At 38.2% G+C, this 16,275-nt stretch overlaps 1 protein-coding gene across 1 annotated transcript in view; it reads left to right on the plus strand.

The window, feature by feature from the left end:
* Nucleotides 1-16,275, plus strand: part of LOC139755158 (peroxisomal targeting signal 1 receptor-like) — a 111,491-nt gene that overhangs the window by 94,306 nt on the left and 910 nt on the right. Inside the window, exons 14-15 of the mRNA XM_071673316.1 lie at nucleotides 6,745-6,909; nucleotides 11,973-12,148. Of these exons, the coding sequence (XP_071529417.1) occupies nucleotides 6,745-6,909; nucleotides 11,973-12,021 (214 nt within the window). The 3' untranslated portion in view covers nucleotides 12,022-12,148. The remainder of the gene's footprint in view (nucleotides 1-6,744; nucleotides 6,910-11,972; nucleotides 12,149-16,275) is intronic.

Genomic DNA, 16,275 nt, shown 5'->3' on the forward strand with positions numbered 1-16,275 from the left:
CCCCCCCCCCCATACACATGTATATACATACGTCCACACACGCAAATATACATACCTACACAGCTTTCCATGGTTTACCCCAGACGCTTCACATGCCCTGATTAAATCCACTGACAGCACATCAACCCCGATATACCACATCGCTCCAATTCACTCTATTCCTTGCCCTCCTTTCACCCTCCTGCATGTTCAGGCCCCGATCACATAAAATCTTTTTCACTCCATCTTTCCACCTCCAATTTGGTCTCCCTCTTCTCCTCGTTCCCTCCACCTCCGACACATATATCCTCTTGGTCAATCTTTCCTCACTCATTCTCTCCATGTGCCCAAACCACTTCAAAACACCCTCTTCTGCTCTCTCAACCACGCTCTTTTTATTTCCACACATCTCTCTTACCCTTACGTTACTCACTCGATCAAACCACCTCACACCACACATTGTCCTCAAACATCTCATTTCCAGCACATCCATCCTCCTTCGCACAACTCTATCCATAGCCCACGCCTCGCAACCATACAACATTGTTGGAACCACTATTCCTTCAAACATACCCATTTTTGCTTTCCGAGATAATGTTCTCGACTTCCACACATTCTTCAAGGCCCCCAGAATTTTCGCCCCCTCCCCCACCCTATGATCCACTTCTGCTTCCATGGTTCCATCCGCTGCCAGATCCACTCCCAGATATCTAAAACACTTCACTTCCTCCAGTTTTTCTCCATTCAAACTCGCCTCCCAATTGACTTGACCCTCAACCCTACTGTACCTAATAACCTTGCTCTTATTCACATTTACTCTTAACTTTCTTCTTTCACACACTTTACCAAACTCAGTCACCAGCTTCTGCAGTTTCTCACATGAATCAGCCACCAGCGCTGTATCATCAGCAAACAACAACTGACTCACTTCCCAAGCTCTCTCATCCCCAACAGACTTCATACTTGCCCCTCTTTCCAAAACTCTTGCATTTACCTCCCTAACAACCCCATCCATAAACAAATTAAACAACCATGGAGACATCACACACCCCTGCCGCAAACCTACATTCACTGAGAACCAATCACTGTGTGGTAATAAAAAGAATGTGGTTGAGAGAGCAGAAGAGGGTGTTTTGAAATTGTTTGGTCACATGGAGAGAATGAGTGAGGAAAGATTGACCAAGAGGATATATGTGTCAGAGGTGGAGGGAACGAGGAGAAGTGGGAGACCAAATTGGAGGTGGAAAGATGGAGTGAAAAAGATTTTGAGTGATTAGGGCCTGAACATGTAGGAGGGTGAAAGGCATGCAAGGAATAGAGTGAATTGGAATGATGTGGTATACCGGAGTTGATGTGCTGTCAATGGATTGAATCAGGGCATGTGAAGTGTCAGGGGTAAACCATGGAAAGTTTTGTGGGGCCTGGATGTGGAAAGGGAGCTGTGGTTTCAGTGCATTATACATGACAGCAAGAGACTGAGTGTGAACGAATGTGGCCTTTGTTGTCTTTACCTAGCGCTACCTCGTGCACATGAGGGGGGAGGAGGTTGTCATTTCACGTGTGGCGAGGTGGCGATGTGAATGAATAAGGGCAGACAGTATGAATTATGTTCGTGTGTATGTCTTTTTGTGTATATACATGTATACGTTAAAATGTATAGGTATATATTGGAAAGGATCACAATTTTGCGCGTGATCAAGATATTCCTATGAGTCCACGGGGAAAATGAAACACGAAATGTTCCCAAGTGCACATTCTTGTAATTATTACACGAAAGTGCACTTGGGAACTTTTCGTGTTTCATTTTCCCCGTGGACTCATAGGAATAGGTACATATATGTGCGTGTGTGGATGTGTATGTATATACATGTGTATGTGGGAGGGTTAGGCCATTCTTTCGTCTGTTTCCTTGCGCTACCTCATTAACACGGGAGACAGCTACAGAGTATGATAAATAAATAAGAATATATATATATATCCCCGGGGATAGGGGAGAAAGAATACTTCCCACGTATTCCCTGCGTGTCGTAGAAGGCGACTAAAAGGGAAGGGAGCGGGGGCTGGGAATCCTCCCCTCTTGTTTTTTTTTGTTTTTTTTGTTTTTTGTTTTTCCCAAAGAAGGAACAGAGAAGGGGGCCAGATGAGGATATTCCCTCAAAGGCCCAGTCCTCTGTTCTTAACTCTACCTCGCTAACGCGGGAAATGGCGAATAGTATGAAAGAAAAGAAAGAAAGAATATATATATATATATATGTGTGTGTGTGTATATATGAGTGGATTGGTCAATTTTTGTCTGTTTCCTGGCACTACCTCACTGACGTGGGAAACAGCGATCAAGTTTAATTGATAAATATGAATGATCTGTGGACAGGAAATAGATCATGAGTTACCATGTATGCATCTCATAATGTATTCTTTCTAGGAAAGTGGCAGCAACAAAATTAAAGCCTCTGAGTTGAAATGTCTAGCCAAGATTATTTTGTTGTGAATTTGTTATGTAGTCAACACCATCAATGAAATTTCATGTAGGTGACAATTTTTGGAGGGTGATATAGTTTGGTGCCTGGGCTAAACAGTGAGTTTGCCTCTTCCTAAAATTCGTGGCTTAATCATGCTTACAAAAGTGGGACATTATCTGACTGGAAATAGAAAAATGTTGGTGATACAGTGGAAGATCAAAATCAGGTGTAGTTGCCTTAAAGTTAAACTATAATCTGTATAAAGGCTTCCTATGTAAACTGTCCCTTCAAAATTAGTAAGTAATTTTTTCCATGCCCATAGTGGAAAGGGGGAATTTTGGTAAGTGTCAGGAATTCACCCCAGTATTCTTCATGTGCAGTACAATGTTTGCATTTTTTGAGGCATGTGTAGCAGGGTAAAGATACACCTTCAAGGATTTTGCTTTTTAAAAGGTGCCATGATACAGGTACAGTCTGTTACAAAAAAAAGGTTTGCAAAGTACGATATTACCTATAACAGCAGGTACAGAAGTGTTCACTCCCATTATGTCACAGCATTCAGTTGTTTAGAATTGTAGCTAGTTAGAAGTTTGTTTGTTTAAGCATTGAAATGACACGACAGTTGTTTGAGGCTTTTCTGCACAAGATATTTGATCACTGATCTTAATTAATTTTCATACAGTAATATCCGTAAAATCACTTGAGGTCTAACTCATTTATGTGACAAACCCTCCTCCTTCCTTACTGAATTTAATTTCCTTGTAGATCTTTATGATAATTGAAAAATTATATAATCTCTAAATGAACTAACATAAAGAAATCATTAATGAGAAAGAAAAGTATTTTATATTCTTTTACAAGTACCTTAGAGTTGAATATTTGCCTGTATAGTGTCTAGTCATTTCCAGGAGTTCCAAGGAAACCCTGAAGTCTGAGTGCTTCCTCCTGTAAGATTAAGAGGAACAACTAGGAGCTCACAATGTAGGTAACCTTCATTTCCTCTTTCCTGCATACCATTAACCCTTGATAGTGATAATACACAAACCAGTAGTAGGCCATTTAAAGTGTTGTAGACATGCTCAGCTCCTCATGAAAACACTCAAATATTTCACAAGGACTGTGTCTTTAAAGTACATGTCCAGTCTCCCTTAATTTGAGGGTCAGCACCAACTTTTTCCATACTATATGATTTGCATATCAGGTTATGTGGAATTCAGGTTAAAAGTTAGGAACATTTGACCAGAACAGTGTTTGTACAAGATATGTTCCCCTTGCAGATATGAGAACCATAGAGTTTTTAGAGTTTTGTCATAATCATAAGATTTGCCCTCTATGTTAAGTAAAATGTAGAATTTTTGAAGGGTTTAAGTGCCTCCTCCCTTTTTAAAGCTCATGTGGCTTTTAAGTTAACTGAAGCACTTTCTAATAGTGGAAGTCAAGCTATCCTTTAGGTAACAGGATCCAGATCAGCATCAGCGGGACACTTCTTATCAAGTTTTTGTTCCAACCCACCATAAAGATGAAGTGTTTAATATTCTTAAGTTTTTAACCTGAATTATCTGAAGAACCCACATAAGTGCAGTGTAAATACTGATCCAATTTTGGCTCAAGATTCTGATTATGCATTTCATTACATTTAAGTAAACCATTGTAGCATTGGTATATACATATTTTCCTTATAATTTTGTTGAAATTTTTGGAAGCACCAGCATTAGGTCAGTTCTGTTAGACATCCATCCATCTATATCTCTGATGCCTGTTCCCCATGGGAACTCCCGTCAGTGGGGTGGCCATGGCAAAATAGTCACCATTAATCCCAATCCATAGAGGCCTCCCTTGCATGCACTATTCCACACCCTTTTCCACCATTTCTCTCCCTCCAGTATTCTTCCATTCTATCCCAATGTCATAGGTGATCTTCCCCAACACCAACCCCTTTTATCATGCTATCATACACTTTTCTTGTAACCTCCATCTTGCATCCTTTCCACATGCCCAAACCACCTCTTGACCTTGACCTATGCAACCAAAACTTGGTCATAGAGGTCAAGAATCCAAGCTGTGGAAATGATCTATTTGAGAGGAGCATGTGGTATGACTAGACTGAATGAGAATAAAAAAAAGGTGAATGAGAGATTTGGTATGGCATGGAATGCAAAGAGAATAAATTGTGGAGTGGTAGAGTGGGTGAAACACAATACTTTGAGATGGAAAGGAGTGTGTATGACTGTACGATTAAAGGGGTTCTCGTGAGAAGAAGACCACCTGTGACATGGGGAAATAGTGTGGGAGAGAAATGGTGGAAGAATGTGTGGATTGGTTTATGTGAGGGAGGCATGTAATGACAGGGATAAGTGGAGACTATTTTGCCATGGCCAACCTGTTGATGGGGGTTTCCGAAGATATATATGTAGAAACAGATAGAAGCTTTAACCAGAACTATTTGCACCAGTTAGCTTGATATCACACATAATTGAAGTATTTAAAAGAATGATAAAGAAGCACAGGTTTGAAAACTTGGTTGATTAGTAGCAATTATTGATATGAAGTACTCAGTCATGACAACTACACCAATAGTGATATTTATAAAACAAAAATGAAAGGAAGGAGAATGAATACTGTTTTTTTTAATATGCTAAGGCATTTTATAAGATGTGCCACAGAAACATCACTACATTCCCTATTTGATATGCTGGACCTGATACACACAGCCTCTCTGGCATTACTCACCTCTCACATTCCCAGCAGCTTGTTTTTGTTTTGCACCCAAAGCCCAGTGTGATGAAAGAATCATAAACTAATGCTCTTATGATTTATCTCTTGCATTTTCATGCTACACACAAAGTTGAGACTAGGTAAAACAGGAAGATTGATCAAGGAATCTAACATTTAGAAAATTTGAAGTAAAGTAGTAGGAAACGTAGCCATGTCTATTGAAATGCTTAGCTTTAGTGCTCCAGGATTGTTGAGTCAGACTGTCTACTAGTAAATCGTAGAAGTGTGTTTACGTACAAGGAGAAGAAAATGTTCAGCAAGCTGTCCTTTATTAATGTGTGGCAGACCAAAACTAGAATCTGGATCCCAAGTCTGGTCACTGCACTTAAGCATAGAAATCTAAATGAAAGGGTCCAGAGGATAGCCAAAAAGATTAAGTAAGCTGAACTATGTTGAATGGATTTAGACTCATGAGTTACCCACCTTTGGGGATAGAAGAGTAAGGGTTGACCTGATCACAGTCTTTGATTTTTAAATACATTGATGTTTTTGACAGCAGTCAGCTTTCTGTGAGATGTAGAGATAGAGAGCCACAAGAAAGCTAAGAAAGAAGCCCTTAATAGAAAGGATTTAGGGTAGTATTGTTTTGTAGCAGGCTAGTGGATGACTAGAACAAGGCAAGTGATAAAGTAGTGAATGGAGGCAGCATACAGAGGTTAAAGAAAGTGATTTTGATAGAGAAGGTTTGATAGAAGTACTCCCACAAGTGTGACACTCCCTTCTTGGACTTTGCAAATGGGTAAAAGTAAAATTAGTTAATTTCATTATGTAGTTAGTGCCACATACTAGTCCTGCCATTAGCAAAATCTTCCATTATTTCCTCATGTAGGTACTGTAATCTCATTTAACTCAAGAAGCATTAGAGAGCACCTTTGATGTTTAATCTGATGATATAAGTTCTTAGTACTGTTAGCATGTGGGCATTTTCTGAAGTAGATTGCTGTTTATTGATGGTTAGAGGCCCACTTGGGTGATCTTTATGTGTTTATAGGCTTAAAGCATCAGTTTTGGTGTCTTCAGTTGAAGTTCCTGCTCCATGGGTGATATTGTAGAACTTCAGTCTTTGTAGCTCACATGATCTTGCTCAAACATACTTCAGTATTCTTGTTTTTGATACTGAATAGTTGTTTTAAAGGAATGTATTCCTCCTTCACTCTTTAATCCTGCCACTTTAGCAAATCTCACCATAGGTACTCATAGATGGGTACTCCACTCTTCAGGTGAGTCTAATGACCTTTCTCAAAGTGCTGGATTCCTCATGTATTGGGTGCCAGCTTAGCTATGTGACACATTTTAGGAGACAAGTTTAATGCATCAACTCTCCTGCCTTTGGCTCACCTAAACCATTTTATGGCTTGACTGAGAAAAAACACTAAGGCTGGTTCTGTAAGTAGTCTTGGAACATCTTTGGAAATGACCATTCACTTAAAGAGAGAAAAGAATTCTTGAAACTAAGCACGTTTTCTGATTAATGAATTTTGTGGTGTCCATTCTGTGTTCTCAAAGTTTTTATATAATTTTTGTAATGTAGGGAAGCAATGGAGCACTTCTTAGAGGCCCTGAATATGCAGGCAGCAGGACGAGGGCATGGTGGGAAGGAATCATCCCGAGCTGTGTCTGATAACATCTGGACCACGCTGAGAATTTGCCTTTTCTCTCTGAATGCTAAGCACCTCATGGATTGTGTTGATAAGAGGTAAGTAAGCACTTTCTGTAGTCATATATTTGCAGACATACTTCTTACTTTGGCATCTAAGAATACTTTCTAACTTTTCCAGGAATCCTCTCCCAGAGTAGTTGTATTTTAATGAACAGGGTATTAGGAAAATTATATTGTGTGATAGCCTTATATATGATGTAGTAATATGTTATTCTTCTTTTGCTTATGAAAGTCATGAACTTTGCCCTTTCTTGGAGGGAGTTTCACACTGATTGTTTACTGTTATGCAATTTTTCACATTTCTATATGCTGTATGAATTTACCATATCTTAATTCATTTTTTCCATTCCTCCACCACTCTTATACTATAAATGTACTTTTCAAAATCCTTTTTTAACATGTTTCCTGCTTAATTTCATGTTATACCCTCTGGTTGTTTTCTGCCTATGTCTCACAAAAAACTGGTCTCTATATATTATGTCAGTTTTAAAAACTTAAAGGTTGTGATCAGGTCACCCCTCACTTTTCCATTTCTGAGATGGGGAAGTTTAAGTCCTCTTGCCTGCCTTTAACTCAGCCCTCTTGATTCTTTGCCATCTTTGATGTCATTATCTAGACCTTCCATATTAGATCTTTGTACATCTTTAGGTCAGTGACTAAACTAGAGAATTGTATTCTACAGTTGGTTTTATGTAGCATACAAAGGAATTCAAACTGCAACAGACCATTGGGTCCTTTTGAGGTTTTTGATACTGGAAGATATCAGCAGCTCACAGAATAGTGTGGTATAAGTTTGAAGGTATACAGATAACTCAGAGGAAATATATCTGCCTATCTATCTATATCTCTGATGCCTGTTCCTATTAGAACTCCCTCAGTGGGGTAGTCATGGCAACAGTCTCCATAACTAAAGAATTCAAGCTCTGCTTTTTTAGCCTTTAGTGCTTCACCCGTAACAGGCCACTGACAGAGGTCAAGTCAAATGCAGTGTTTGCAGAGGCTCCTACCTAATGTTCCTAATGACTTCTACTATCTAATGCTCATACCTAGTTCTTCTTCGTATTGTTACTACTTAATGTTCCTGCCTAAATGTTCTTACCTACTACTTCTGTCTACTGCTCCTACCATTTTGCCAAAAAGGCAGGCTGGCAAATAGTGCTCACCTCAGGAAAATCCAGTATAATGAAGAATGTTCTGTTTGAGCCAAGTGTTGTCAAGTGTTACATATGACAAGGAGATATTGTATGTTGTGGACAGAATGCCATAGTCTTCATGTTAGTGTGGCAGAAAAGACAGCTACCTGGTCAGAGGAGTGCAACTGGATATAACCTGGAACTTGTCGTTTTGACTATGGAGGCACCAACAAGGAAAGCTGTGGACTTGAAGCCAAGCATTTATCATGTCATATCTTAAATGTATCTATAGTACTACTTTCATCCACTCTACATAGCAGATTGTTCCATGTGTTGACAATCCTGTTGAAGAAAAAATTCTTTACCTCATTCAAGGTAAATCATTTGCACATGAGTTTGTATCCATTACTGTGAGTAAAATCAGATTAATCAAGTCTTAGGTAACTTAATAGATCAAGATTATCAAAGCCTTTGATCATTTTGAATATTTGTATTAGATTCCTCTTAACCTTCTCTTTTCTTAGCTAAATGGATTCTAGTCATTTGATATCATCTCACAGGATTTGTTTTTCAGTCCAGGAATCTTGGAAGCTCGACACTGTACTTGCTCCATTTTGTCTGTGTTTTTTGGGGATGAACAATACTGAACACAAAATTCAAGATGTGAACAAAGCTGTGATTTGTGGAGAGTATTGATGAAATCCCTGGACTTAAATTATAAGGCTCTGCCCATGAAGCCAATAATTTTGTTTTCTCTTTTCACGGCTTCTGTGCATTGCTACTTGCTTTTAGGTCACCAGAGATTATCATACCTAAGTCTTTTTCCTCATTTACCTTTTGCAGTTCAACATAATTCATAGTGTAACTTGTCTTTTCAAGTTAACTGAGATGGGGCATATGAAATGTCCAGGAGAAGCCACAAAAAGGTCTTTGGGGACCTGGTTGTGGATAGGGGCTGGAGTTGCAGTGCATTCCACATGACAGCTATTTTGCTATGGGAAGCAGTGAACAAATACAGGTTGAATGTCTTTAATCCGGCAACCTTGGGACCTGGTCATTGCTGGACCACAGAAAATGCTGGAAAACAGAAATTTGCCCCTAAGGGAACCCTTATATAAACATATTCCTGATCCCTAGTCTTGCCAGCTCATTCTGCTTGCATATTGCTGTATTATCAAAGGTAGACCAAAGCTAGAAATAGGAAATAATACATCCATTATATCTTTCAAACAAGGTTTTTATTGGTACATCAGTTTACATCAGAAGTATCCCCAGATGGAGACTCCTCAGTATCTTGACAAGGGTTTTTCATGGCATACAACTCCAAATACAGGGCAAATTCATTAGCATTATACACTTGTTTTAGGGCGAAGTTTTCCTCTTATGCTAACTGTGGAAATTCATCCGCAAACTTTGTCGCATCTTTGTGATGATTAGTTAATGTAATAAACGACCTTAGGTTGGCAGTGGCTTTGGTTGACTCTTGTTACTGTTGTTGTTTTATTGTTATTGTCAAGGCATCTAGCCCATGCTGCATCAGTCCAAGCCAAGCTGCTTCATGACAAAAATTCTACAAAGTTCTCTTCAGTAGCTTCTTGCCCTATGAATGAATTTATAATCATCTACTTATTCAGAAAAATGTAGGAGAAAACAGATGAAACAAATGGAAGTCTTACTGAGCCTGAGCATCGCAAGTTCAAAACATACAACATATAATTGATAAAATGATATGTTAAATTGTACTTTTCGTATATTATGTCAAATTGTATTTTTCATATATTTTTCTAGACATTTCTGTAGGTTTCCCAGATGCCTAATTTCATAGTCTTCCAGATTGATAATTTCATATTAATTGACATAATCTGAATAACATGAAATGAAATAGGAGAAATGAATGTAACTTTTGCTTGACACTGTCAGTCATGAAGGGCACATGCTTGGCTGGCTATGCAAAGTGAAGAGTTTTGCATGTAATCTTAAAAAAGGTAATATGAAGGTAAGAGCATATTAGGAAAATTAAACTTAGAATGCACAAATTATTATGACATCAGTGTACCCCTCTGTCCCTTCTTATCCTGGTTACATCCATGTAAATTTTGAACCTCATCTTGAGCTTTTGTGGAGGATTGTCACTCCTTGCTTAGCTCTCTCTTCTGTTCCATGTTTTAGAAACTGAAAGACATGAATGGAAGGTTTTCCAACTCCATGTTCCTGTCCCATTTTGTTGCCTTCTGTGACATACAGGGAATTCAGGTTTAGTAATCTTTTCCATCCCCACTGGTTGGATTTCAACATTTTTTATTTATTTGTTTATTTTGCTTTGTCGCTGTCTCCTGCGTTTGCGAGGTAGCGCTTGTGAAGTGAGTCAGTTGTTGTTCGCTGATGATACAGCGCTGGTGGCTGATTCATGTGAGAAACTGCAGAAGCTGGTGACTGAGTTTGGTAAAGTGTGTGAAAGAAGAAAGTTAAGAGTAAATGTGAATAAGAGCAAGGTTATTAGGTACAGTAGGGTTGAGGGTCAAGTCAATTGGGAGGTAAGTTTGAATGGAGAAAAACTGGAGGAAGTAAAGTGTTTTAGGTATCTGGGAGTGGATCTGGCAGCGGATGGAACCATGGAAGCGGAAATGAATCATAGGGTGGGGGAGGGGGCGAAAATCCTGGGAGCCTTGAAGAATGTGTGGAAGTCGAGAACATTATCTCGGAAAGCAAATATGGGTATGTTTGAAGGAGTAGTGGTTCCAACAATGTTGTATGGTTGCGAGGCGTGGGCTATGGATAGAGTTGTGCGCAGGAGGGTGGATGTGCTGGAAATGAGATGTTTGAGGACAATGTGTGGTGTGAGGTGGTTTGATCGAGTAAGTAATGTAAGGGTAAGAGAGATGTGTGGAAATAAAAAGAGCATGGTTGAGAGAGTAGAAGAGGGTGTTTTGAAATGGTTTGGGCACATGGAGAGAATGAGTGAGGAAAGATTGACCAAGAGGATATATGTGTTAGAGGTGGAGGGAACGAGGAGAAGTGGGAGACCAAATTGGAGGTGGAAAGATGGAGTGAAAAAGATTTTGAGTGATCGGGGCCTGAACATGCAGGAGGGTTAAAGGCAGGCAAGGAATAGAGTGAATTGGATCGATGTGGTATACCGGGGTTGACGTGCTGTCAGTGGATTGAATCAGGGCATGTGAAGCGTCTGGGGTAAACCATGGAAAGTTGTGTGGGGCCTGGATGTGGAAAGGGAGCTGTGGTTTCGGGCATTATTGCATGACAGCTAGAGACTGAGTGTGAACGAATGTGGCCTTTGTTGTTTTTTCCGAGCGCTACCTCGCACACATGAGGGGGGAGGGGGATGGTATTCCATTTGTGGCGATGGGAATGAATAAAGGCAGACAGTGTGAATTGTGTGCATGGGTATATATGTATGTGTCTGTGTGTGTATATATATGTGTACATTGAGATGTATAGGTATGTATATTTGCGTGTGTGGACGTGTATGTATATGCATGTGTATGGGGGTGGATTGGGCCATTTCTTTCGTCTGTTTCCTTGCGCTACCTCGGATTTCAACATATTCCCTAAAATTCTGTAGGGGAAGAGAACATATGAAAATTGCCTTTTCTGTCCCATGTTAGTTACAATCAAGACTAGCAAGATAAGCCCAAATGAAAGGAATGCCTGTCTGTTACTTTGATTTAGAAAACATTCCACATTCCATCATAAAACTTATTAAACCAGTGAACTCTTGCTGAACAATGAAATCGTTTCTTCATAATTTCCTCTGAATTTTTGTACATGTAATGGCCATTCACTTGCTATGTTAGTTTATGAAAAGGGAACATTGATTTGTTCTTCGTACTGTTTTTAATTTTTCATGCCTTTCAAAATTTACTGAATAGCTTGCTTGTGAATGAAGAAATTTTTTCCCTAACGAGAAAAAACAGGGTTCTCATCCAAACCTATTTCTTTACTTTTCAGAGACTTGAAACGATTAAATGCAGAGTATGGAGTAGGTAACTCCAGTTGACTGTCTGGAAATCCACTGTCACAGTGGACTCCAACTTCTTCCCACCGCTTCCTGTTGTGTGAACGGCCACACCAAGAGTTGTCATTCTCACGTTCTGTAAACAGATGTGTTTATGATGTATTGCCATGTGAGTGTTCATTGTACATTATGCATTGAAATTGTTACTGCCATGAAGCTCATTAAGTTTATAGCTAAGATTTTGTATACATATGAATTTATAATGATTGCAATACCTTCATTCATATTTTATCATACTGCACTTTATGGGATGAATATATGTTTGAATATCATATTCACAGAAACTGTGCTGTTTCTTTTGTAAAATTTGGTTGTGATAAGTTATGTGAAAAAGAATTAAATTATATTGATCAGATTATATTTTATGTGTGTGTGTGTTTGTTTATGTATATATGTATGTGGTTTTCATGCATAATAAGGAATTACCATAGAGAGGATGAGAAGCTTCCATTTGATACCCGAGGTTGAGTGCCTCACAAACTTTATGGCATTTCCCAGTTATTTGATGTGTGAAATATTTACAAATTCAGCAGTGGTACCAGTAGCCTAAAGTTATATATATAGCTTTTTTATTAATTTAATGTGTTGAGTATGATACATAACAGATCTTTTAATTTAGACCTAAGAAATGGTACTGTTGATTTTTTTCTCTCTCTTTTGGTTAAGTTACTGTTGATATCTTTTCATATATTTTGGTTAAATCTGTGATCTTGCTGAATATTGACTGCCCAGATCATTTATATTTTAAGTGGACTGTGGATATTCAGAATCCCATATCTCCTCGGTCCACTTTGCTGTACATACATTATATAACAGTGTGTTAAACACATATAGGTTGATTACATATGGTTTTTGATCAGATTTTGATAGGAATTTACACACCTATATATTCACATATACAAAATCATATATGAATACATGGGCATATATACATTTCCATACATGTTACTTAATCATGTAAACTCAAAACCCCCTCTATAGGGTTCTTGAAGCTTCAAGGCAGCACTGTATCCAGTAGCAGGGAAATGATGGACTTCTATAGAGTAAGAGTTCCTCTTTGAGACTATTTACTCTATTTGATTCATTGATGACGATGCTTGTCAAAGGTGACTTATCAGCTGTGGTATAACCACTGGGAAGCAGAGTCTAGTAACACCTCTTTACATCTGTATTCATATAGGGAAAAAGAAAATGACCTTGAAAAGCTACAAAAATATTAGTAGGGCTTAATTTTTTTTTTCTCACTTGAGCAAATGAGGCCATTCTGTTGCATTTATCAGGAACTATCTTGCTATGTCAAACACAGTGAACAAGAATGAAAAAAATGCTTTGCAGAGTTTTACATAATCATAGAATTAGTTGAATATTGTAGATTTAAAGGATTATTTGGACTGTAATAAGTGTGATTTTTTCATTTGGCTGTTGTTTTACCTTGGATGTCTTTTATGGCTGCTCACACATTACATTTAAGTCAGAGGTTGACACTTCCCATTTATTGAACTGGATCTTGTTATGCCTTTTCTTTCGTCCCTTTCCCCATTTTTTGTTTTTTCCTTTCCCTTAACAGACTTTCTGGGGCAGTCCCCCATCTGTAAACTTTTGTAATTTATAGCAGTGGCCTGTGATAACTGCATTATATATGGAATTGGATGATCATGCAGAATTTAACATGTTGAACATTACATATGAATTTTTTTACCTTTAGATGTGTGAAAATGTTTGGTGAAGATTTCTTTTTAGAACTTGCCTGCCACATGAAAGGTGTGTGAGTGTGTTTGGTCATAGATAGTTGAGTAGGCAGAGAGAGAGAAATAGAGTAAACAGGTAAGAGAGAATATCTGAGTATGAGAATGAGAAAAAGTGAATTAATGTGGTATTCCTGACAGTTCAGTGTTTATCAGAAGAATAATGAATAGGAAGCCCTTCATGAATGTCACAGACATGTTTCTTGAATACCTTTCTTGCATCAAAATTGTGATATTCAAAGTAGATTTTCCCATAGATGCAACATCGTAGAAATTATGGTTGCATTGTCTTGACAAATCAGAAAAATATTTTGTGGACAATTATAGTGGAAAACCTATTCAGATGATTAGAAAAACACTATTAACACATCACAACAGTAAAACAAACGTAAGTAAAAGACTTCATTCTTGAACAATCTCCAGACTCTCTCCAGACTCGTAGGGAATCTCTTGCATTCTCCATGATTAATCCGGTTTCCTTTCCATCCCTATGAATCTCAGTTTTTCAAGTTGTTTAGAAAGTGTAGTTTACATTACATAGTTGAAGATATTTACATTTGAATGAAAAAATCACTTAAATATGTCATCTCCACTTTCTGTCTCTCTGATAATGTGTATAAGTTGTACAGTTGTTTAGCACAACACACTATGAGGAGGGGAAAGTAAGGCCTGAGTATTGAGTGACTTATCACGGCATGTTTTATCATTTATTCTACCAACACCAAAAAATTGATTGCTGACTATTTTTTCAACATACGATAAATCTTTCTTGTTAAAATCTTTGTAATTCCTTAGTAATTTCTTCATTACAGCAAAATTATTAGCTGTACCATTCAGATATAGTATTGTCATGGTCAGGCTGGCACTGGCACAGTGCTTCCACTTATGTTACAAACACCTTGTTCTATCTCATCTTAATTAGGCCATAAGATCTTTCTCTTCATGATGTAAAGAAAAATCATGAAGTAATTCAGGATCATCTGCCTGGTCCTCAAAATTTAGGTAAAAGTCACTCTTTTTGCTCCCTAGCACAAAAATGTGCTGTCATAGGTATGGCTATAGGATGACTATCCTTAGGGAGAAATTATCGTACACTGCCACTTTGTCAACCAGCCAAGTTCAGAAGACACCTTTGAGATAAAGGCACCAAAGATAATGCATAAATCAAGTCTAGAGGAGTTGCTCACCTCATATTGATATCCATATAGAGCCATAAAGGGTTAAGTACATACCTGTATTCATAGACTTCTGATATTGGTGCTGATCCTTCAGCCTGATAATTTACTTTCAAACCAACCCATATTAGTCATAAATCCACTCCTTTTTCTAATGATTTGAATAGCAGGAGAAGCAGCTGCAGTTTCTGAAAATTTTTGATCAAGACAGAATCTTTAACAACATTACTAACCAGTATTGTTGGACTCAAGTATACTGTAGCAGGGGTGACATTTGTCAGGTACAGAATGTGTAATTTTGTCTTATTTAAGACATAAGTATAAAAAGAAAAAAATAAACAAATTTATTCTTTTCATTTGTGTTTTGATCCAGGAATTTCAGAGGTACTATTCTTTCTTGTCAGCCAAAATAGAGAGTGATATGGTGCCACATCTTAGATGAAAACAATGTAAATCAAGGAGTAGATATCATTTGTCAACACCATAACTATGAAACAATGCTATTCAAAACAGTTGAGATTAGACCTGTATTTTTTTGAAGCAAAGTAGTGCCTGGAGAAGGTAAACACAGCCACAGCTCTTCACATTCATTCTCTAATTGCAATGTATAATGCACCACAACAGGAGTGGGTCAAGAAGAGTAACCAGAGGATATGATATGAAATTAAGCAAGAAACTGAAAAAAAAAGGATTTGAAGTAGTACTTTTATCGTATGTAAGTGGTGGATGAATGGAATAAAGTGAAAAGGGACAGTGCAGAGAGCACACATAAGTTTACAAGGTTGTATGATGGTAGAGAGTGTTCAAAATGGGGCCCCATGAGCATAAACTCCCTCCATATTTGCCTATCTATCTATCTCTATCTTTGATGCCTGTTCCCTTCGGTAACTCCCATCAAAGGTATGGCCACAGCAAAAGAGTCTCCACTTAGTCCTGTCCTTACATGCCTCCCTCATATATAGTTTCACATATTCTTACACCATTTCTCTCCCTCTAGTATTCTTCTTCTCTATTTCTTCATGTTATTGGCAGTCCTCCTCTCACACCAACATCTGTAATTATACTATCATACACTCTCCTTGTAAACTCTCCATCTTACATTCTTTCTCATGCCCAAACCACCTCAGTTTATTATGTTTCACCCACTGTACCACTCCAAGATTCATCCCCTTTGCATTCCTTCCATATCAGATCTCTCATACATCCAATTACTTTCTTCATTCCATCTAGTCATACTACATACTTCTCTCAAATAACTTATTTCCACAGCTTGGGGTCGTGCCCTTTGTGTCTTTCCAAATCCATGTTTCGGTTGC

This window comes from Panulirus ornatus, chromosome 18 (assembly GCF_036320965.1).
Source record: "Panulirus ornatus isolate Po-2019 chromosome 18, ASM3632096v1, whole genome shotgun sequence".
NCBI classification, from domain to species: Eukaryota; Metazoa; Arthropoda; class Malacostraca; order Decapoda; family Palinuridae; genus Panulirus; species Panulirus ornatus.